Source organism: Sinocyclocheilus grahami, unplaced genomic scaffold (assembly GCF_001515645.1).
Source record: "Sinocyclocheilus grahami isolate Dianchi unplaced genomic scaffold, SAMN03320097.WGS_v1.1 scaffold1.1, whole genome shotgun sequence".
In the NCBI taxonomy this organism is placed as follows: domain Eukaryota; kingdom Metazoa; phylum Chordata; class Actinopteri; order Cypriniformes; family Cyprinidae; genus Sinocyclocheilus; species Sinocyclocheilus grahami.
This window is the reverse complement of record NW_015505180.1, coordinates 2665314-2672883: the sequence shown is the minus strand read 5'-3', so window position 1 is coordinate 2672883 and position 7570 is coordinate 2665314. Positions and strand designations below refer to the sequence as shown.

Below are 7570 nucleotides of genomic sequence, written 5' to 3'. Positions count from 1 at the left end.
TATATATATTCTATGTTATTTTAATATTCCCTGTTGCACCGTATTTCAAACTGTTTCAATTCCATTTAAATTCAATTCCAATCCCCTCATTCTTGGAGAGCAGTGTGTACTTGTCTTTCTCTGCGCTGCAGCATCATGCAGTTCAGGCTCTAGTGTGTAGAATGAGAGGAAGGGGAGGGGCGGGGTTTGTTCCGTGCACCAGCCGCTGAGCCCAGGACGCGCGCACGCTGCTGCTCGTTCTTTGTCCTCCATTGCAGCTGGTGTTCACAGCTCCGCCGCACAGCGCAGGCCCGAAGTAGCGCAGCCGCTCTGAGGTTAGTGCCCTACCGCGCAATCTCCAGCCATTTCAGCCCCGGCGCAGCCGCACCAAACAACCCGGCAGCGTTTGCCTTTCACACACTCGGATGCAGATCGCGACGATGCGAAACAGAACTTGGCATGATATCGAGCGTTTTTGACAGGATGGCAATTATTATTTACCCCGCTCAAATTGAGGCAAAAAAATAATAATGGCGCAGGCCTTTGGCCTACTGAATTTAGATGTGCAGTCGAATAGCTTCTGTTTTGTCCAGATGCTAAATGGGATTTCAAGGCTTGATAGCTTGTGTTTATATTCTTGTTCGCGGAGTCAAATTTGAATGCGTGTTTAACCTTACTATCATATTAGCACAGCAGTGTTATCGACTGTTTATATCGCTTTATACATTAGTCGACAACGGTGCCGGCAAATTTTTATCTAAAAGAGTGTTTCAGTTGTTTTGCACCTTATCTGAATGTTTACTGTTGTGTTTGAAATAACAGTTTGAATTGCGTTAGTGTTTAATATTTCACTTACAAACGGCCCGCTCTCTTTACACGTATTATTCACAGTTTGAAAATAACCGCCATTTATTGGTTTGTTATTGATGCTGGACTTAACTAACGTTAGTCTCGATTCAGTTATTTCGGAGGTTCAAACCTACCTTTTTTAATGACTCTTTGTGCATGTTGATGCATGTTGAAATGTCTTTTCGTGTTTGTGAACGTAGTTCGTGACCAGAGCTTCAGTGTCAGGCCAGTGAATTGAACGGAACGATACTGGAGCCGCGAACTGGTTTATTTATCTTTGTGGACCGTTCATAGCGCCTACGTCATCCTACGATATTCACCCATACGTTTTTATTTATTTTTTGTTTTATCCAAAACGTTTAGTGAATGTAATCCACACTGCTTGCTGTCAGAGACATGTCATTACAGTGTCATATTATTAAATAAAAAACGTAACTCAAAAAGATTTTCGATCTGTGTCATTTAGTTTGTCATTGATACAGCTTTACATTCTTGCTGAAATTTAATATAGGTGTATTTTCATATGAGTGCACCTTGCCAAAATATCATACGCACAGTAAATGTATATGCTGTTGCTAATATTGAATATTTATATATTCTTTTAGCTAAATACTGAAAGCAGTCAGACTTACAGACTCCAGCCAAACCTCGGTAAAACATTATTCATGTAAAATACATATTAATTTTATGAACAAATTGTATTGATTATTTGTGCCCCCTACTGGAGAGATGTATAAAGCAACAATAATAGATGCAATACTTTATGAATGCTTATTGTGATGTGAAGGAACTGGCCCTTTTTCTCTACACACTAAATGTAAACTACTTAAGATAAATAGCGTGTACTTTTACACTTAGTTTAAATCGCTACTGATGAAAGAATTTTGGCTGATTTCAGGCCACTTTTGACATTGAGATCACACTCAGTGGCCCAGTTTACCTGGATTCACAATAAATTAAATGTTTTGGGATGCTGTTTCAATATAAAAGCACATCTGCCAATACTATATTAATAGAATGTCTTGTTACACTGATGCACAGTATGCACTAATAAAAGGTGATTTTGGTAGTCGACATAAGATGTGGTCCCTCATATTTTTTTATGTGTTTTAAATGCATATGCAAACGAAAATACATGTATTTGAACACTTCTCCCCCCTCAAAATAATTGGTGCATGACAGTCACCTCATCTATGAATCTACATGAAGCAGTTACTTGTAGAATGTGTGCTAATATATTGTATGTGTCTCAGTGTGTTTGAGAGAAGCTGTATTGGGTGATGGAAGACCACATGGTGCATCAGACAGAGCACATGACCACTATCGAGGCCCACGCCGTCACTCAGCAGGTCGGGCAGGTGCACGTTGCCACGTACACGGAGCATGGCATGCTGAGCGCTGACGAGGATTCACCATCCTCGCCTGATGATGACGCTTACGATGACTCTGACATCCTCAACTCGACTGGAACCGATGAGGTCACCGCACATCTGGCTGCTGCAGGTAGGTTTCAGCACATTGTTGTATTCTGACTTGTCGTTATCAGACAAACCACTAGATGGCACACTTAAACCATAAATTGTCAGCCACCTTAAAGCTCAAAATAGAGCAATTGCCAAGCTCATGGATTAAATTCCCATGGAATACACAAACAGATACAATGCATATCCTGAATGATATAAAACGTTAAAAAAAAAAAACTGATTTTATTCCCCTAAATATTTTCAGGGCCTGTTGGCATGGCAGCAGCTGCAGCTGTGGCAACAGGGAAGAAACGGAAACGGCCGCACATCTTTGAATCAAACCCTTCAATCCGTAAAAGACAACAGACTCGCTTGCTTAGGTGAACCATATTCTCAGTATTGTTCATTGTATTGTAATGTAACAGTAGATAGATAGAAAGAAAGAAAGAAAGAACGAAAATGTACTGTTACCAGTGTTGTTTATTTTAGTGTTTTTTATTATACTGTTGTAGTATTAATTAAAATTTGCATTGGCTTTTATTGATATATTTGCATATAATTGTTTTAATATTTGTTTATTTTTATATTGCATTTTAGTACCTCAACTTGAACTTATTGAACATACTTGAACTTGTATTTATAAATATTATAATAATATAAATATTAAATTACAGTATTAAATATTGTATTACTATATGTATATATGTATACTCTTACAGTGCTGTTTTAGTATTATTTATTCTGTTACAATATGTAGTCATATTTTGAATTAGCCTTTGTTTATATTTAAAAAATAATTTTTATTTTAGTTGAAATTTTTAATACTAGTCATTTGTTATTTTTACAAATTTTTTAAAAATATGGTTTAGTTATTTTCTATTTATTTTTATTTCAGTTTTACTAATTAAAGTACTTTTAACTTTATTTCAGTTAGTTTCCCAGGGTTAAAAAAAGTTTTTTTTGTCTAAAATTTATATTTTATTTTATTTTAGCATTTTTCCAATTATGCTAATTCCAATAACATTTTATTTAACAGTTCACAATGAGAACCCTGTCTCTTACTATGTCTGCAGGAAGCTGAGAGCGACTCTAGATGAGTACACGACACGGGTTGGCCAGCAGGCTATTGTGTTGTGCATCTCTCCCTCTAAACCAAACCCTGTGTTTAGAGTATTTGGAGCGGCACCATTAGAGAACGTGGTGAGTATATTTATTGTGCTTTTTGCCTTCATATCGTTTGCACGGTTTAAAATTGCATCCCTGTTTTGGCATATCTTGTGATCAGGTGAGAAAATACAAGAGCATGATTCTGGAGGATCTGGAAAATGCTCTGGCTGAACACGCGCCCCTTGGTGGCAGAGAACTCAGCTCCGAACTGCCTCCACTGACTATTGACGGCATACCGGTATCTGTGGACAAAATGACACAGGTGGGCAGCAGGTGGCACTATGAGCCAGGAATGCAAGTTATTGAGTTTTCTGCTTTGACATGCAAATTTGACATTTTCTAGGCTCATGGGGCAGCAGTTAATGGAGAACAAGTCTCACTTCATCCACTATAGGGTTTTAGCACAGGTTACTTGAAGCATGTGGCCTGATATAAGACCACATAACCACTACATTTGCCAGCTCGCCCCTTACTCATTACCCCACATGCTGATAGCTGGTGTCCCTCAGGACAGACACACCTTGCTTGGTTTGTGGCAGTTAGAGGCAGGTCTGTGCAGGGATCATCAGGTGAGGCTTGTACGTGCAAGTAATTATCAAGCACATCGTGGTCGATCACAGAGGTTTCTGATTGGCTCCCAGGTGGATTAAGAGCAGAGCTGGGGGAGGGAATGGGTGGCTGATTGGTGTGTTTGGGGCGTGAGATTCCTCTTAATTCCTTCGCCACGTAATTAGACCATCTGCACAAACACAAGGAAGAGCCTACAACTCATGATGCCGATATGGACAGTCTGTTACGTGATTTTGAACAGTGTACTTAACCGTATTTAAGTTCAGACATTTAGGTCAAATTTATTTTTGGCTTTTATTTGCAATTAAATTTCTGTACTTTATTTAAAACATTAAGAAACATATTATGGTTGGGCCGATGGCTGACAGACATCACAATGTTAAGCTGACATCGTGATTTCCCCACCACCCCCTCTCCCGCATTCCGCTGCATCCCAGTTCCGTGTTCGGAAAGGAAATTAAGTGTACTAAGGAAACCCTAAAGGGAATAAATAGCCTACTACGAGATGGGAGGATAAAAAAATATTTCAATACTTTTTCTCGCAATTTATATCGTTGGGTAAGTATAGGCGACTGTATATAAATTGCGGGCATCAGGGAGCCACTATTGAAACAGCTTTCGATTGCGTGCTCATTTTACTTTCACTTTTGAGATTCGTGATCACAAGGACTCTATACTATGGAGCAGCAGTACTTACTAGGGCTGCACGATAATTCGCATGCGATATTTAACGTGCATCTTGTCAGTAAAGCTGGTTCTGTTATCAGCGGTAAATCTCCATCACGTGCGGGCTTTCACATGGAGCAGCATTTACTACATAGAACCGTTGTTCACTTACAAGCTGCGCAAAATATGATCGTGGTTTTGTCGTCCTATTTCTCCTTATTCTGTGTATATGGTAAGTGAACTTTCATGTACTGTAATGCAACAGGCTACCGCTAGCAAGCGGCTAACCTTTTAGTGGCGCCGTATAACGCGTTATTTGTTTCACACTTGGTTCACACCCCTAACCCCGCCCCCCAATGTCATCGTCCATCACGATGTTTCACTGTAGACATCGTCCGATCCCAATTTGGTAGACATCGCCCAACCCTAAAGCATATATTATTATTTCATTATAAAATAATCCATCTAAAATATATATGCATGTATACAGTGTGTGTATATATATATATATATATATATATACATACAGTGTGTGTGTGTATGTATATATATATATATATATATATATATATTAGGGGTGGAACGGTACACAGATGTCACGGTTCGGTACCTACCTCGGTTCGAGGGTCACGGATATATATATAAAATCTGCTGTACATATATACATACATAAATTCTTGTAATATATTTGATTTAGTTTACAGATAAACGAGAAAAAAACAGTGCGACGCGTAATGTAGCCTATATACGCTGAGTTTCAGTTAATTTTTGTGACAGGCTTAATTTGTTCACAGAAAGGAAACTCTAAAACAGCGTTGCATTGCTGCGGGCACCCCCTTCTGGATTGGGGGTGAATTGCCTGTATTCATGCACCGAACTGAGATATCTGTACCGTGACGGTTCGGTACTATATATTTATTTATTTATTTAAAATATGTATTTCTAGTTACATATCTGTCTAGTTATACTTAAATATATTAATGAATTTTCATACAGTGATTTTTTTTCATCGGCTTTAAATGTATTTAAAAATGTAAAATATATTATGAAGCATATATACTATTTTAACTATTGGGTTTATCGTGGATTTATTAGTTATAGAGAGAGAGAGAGCGAGACTGTGTGTGTGTGTGTGTGTGTGTATAATATATATATATATATATATACACACACACACAGTGGGTACGGAAAGTATTCTTTCCCAAAAAGACTCATGGCTGTATTAGATCAAAAGGGTGCTTCTACTAAATACTGAGCAAAGGGTCTGAATACTTAGAACCATGTGATATTTCAGTTTTTCTTTTTTAATAAATCTGCAAAAATGTCAACAATTCTGTGTTTTTCTGTCAATATGAGGTGCTGTGTGTACATTGAGGAAAAAAAATTAACTTAAATGATTTTAGCAAATGGCTGCAATATAACAAAGAGTGAAAAATTTAAGGGGGTCTGAATACTTTCCGTACCCACTGTATATACTGTTATGCTTAAATATAGTGATCTTTGTGAGTCCGGTCTAAGAATGATTTTGTTTTTTAATTATGCAACAATCATGACTGGAAGAATCATGGAGGTTAATTGGTCAAAAAATATGTTGTGAGTTTTATATTTCAGTGAGTTAATTAGTTATATCAGACAATTTTTTTGCTCTTTTCCTGAATTCCTTCTTCACTCTTCGATGGCTTACAGCAAGTGTGTTTGTGACAGTGAGAGAGCAGGAGAGAGGGAGAAGCTCTTTTGGAAACTGATTTATTCCTCCCAAGCCAAATTTAGCCTGTGATGTCAAGGTGAACAGACGTTGCTACAAGAGCGCTGTGCAGTACAATCGCTTGCCTGCCTATGGAATTACCAAGGGCACTGAGGGTGCTGGGATAAACTCCAACCTCACACCCAGGATGGAGCTGTCACTGGGCTAATGGACTGCCCCGTACATCTCAGTGTGGTTTTTAAAAAGTCAATGGACTTAATAAGCCCCTTTATTGTCAATGTTAATACCTTAACAATTTCTCACTAATGCTGTTTTTTTTAAAGACTTTTACGGCATTAGCTTACATTTCAAATCTAACTAAAAGCAGGTTGGCATACACAAAAATTGTGTACAGAATTTCAGTTGGTTATTTATTTTTGCATTCATTAGCATATTGATTTGTGATTGGACTAATTTGTTTGATTTGATTTGTTCATTTTCCTTGCATCTAAATAACCAGCACCAAAACCGTGTTGCAGGGTTGTTGTTTTTTTATAATATTTAAAAAGGTGATTATGTGAGAAAACAAACAGCACAAATTCATATGTACACTATTGTTCAAAAGTTTGGGGTCGGTTTTGTAATGTTTTTGAAAGAAGTCTTTTATGCTCATTGTGGCTGCATTTATTTAATCAGAAATATAGTAAAATCAGTAATACTGTAAACTATCACTGAGTTCAAATAAATTTCATATGATGCTATTTTAAAGATCATTATTTGGTGTAACAAAATATGTTGACATGCTTTAATGTTCAAAAAACACATTATTTTTCAAATACTGTACATTGTAGGTCCTCTATGCCCCACCTCCCTCAAACGCGTATTTTCAACAAAGCCCCCTCCTTTGACAAGCGCAGTCTGCTCTGATTGGCCAGCTGACCCAGTGCATTGTGATTGGCCGAACACCACAAGCACGCGTCGGAAATGTAACAATCCTTACCATAATCGCAGCTTCAGCTTTCAAAGTAAATATCAAGACAGTTAATAATGTCGTTAGTTTTACCATCAGTTCAAGCCCGAAAGGGTAACAGAGTCACGTGACAGACACAGTGATGATGCAGTACACAAGCCACGGTTAAGATAGCTGACATGCTATGATTTCTGACAGGCAGTTCACTCTCCTGTGATGTGA

The 7570-nt window shown here is 37.9% G+C and overlaps 1 protein-coding gene across 1 annotated transcript in view; it reads left to right on the top strand.

Annotated features, from left to right (window-relative positions):
• Nucleotides 1-179: 179 nt before the first annotated feature.
• LOC107584621 (nuclear respiratory factor 1-like) overlaps nucleotides 180-7570 on the top strand; it is a 16705-nt gene continuing 9314 nt past the window's right edge. The window contains exons 1-5 of the mRNA XM_016271367.1: nucleotides 180-314; nucleotides 2082-2331; nucleotides 2557-2671; nucleotides 3365-3491; nucleotides 3577-3720. Of these exons, the coding sequence (XP_016126853.1) occupies nucleotides 2109-2331; nucleotides 2557-2671; nucleotides 3365-3491; nucleotides 3577-3720 (609 nt within the window). The 5' untranslated portion in view covers nucleotides 180-314; nucleotides 2082-2108. The remainder of the gene's footprint in view (nucleotides 315-2081; nucleotides 2332-2556; nucleotides 2672-3364; nucleotides 3492-3576; nucleotides 3721-7570) is intronic.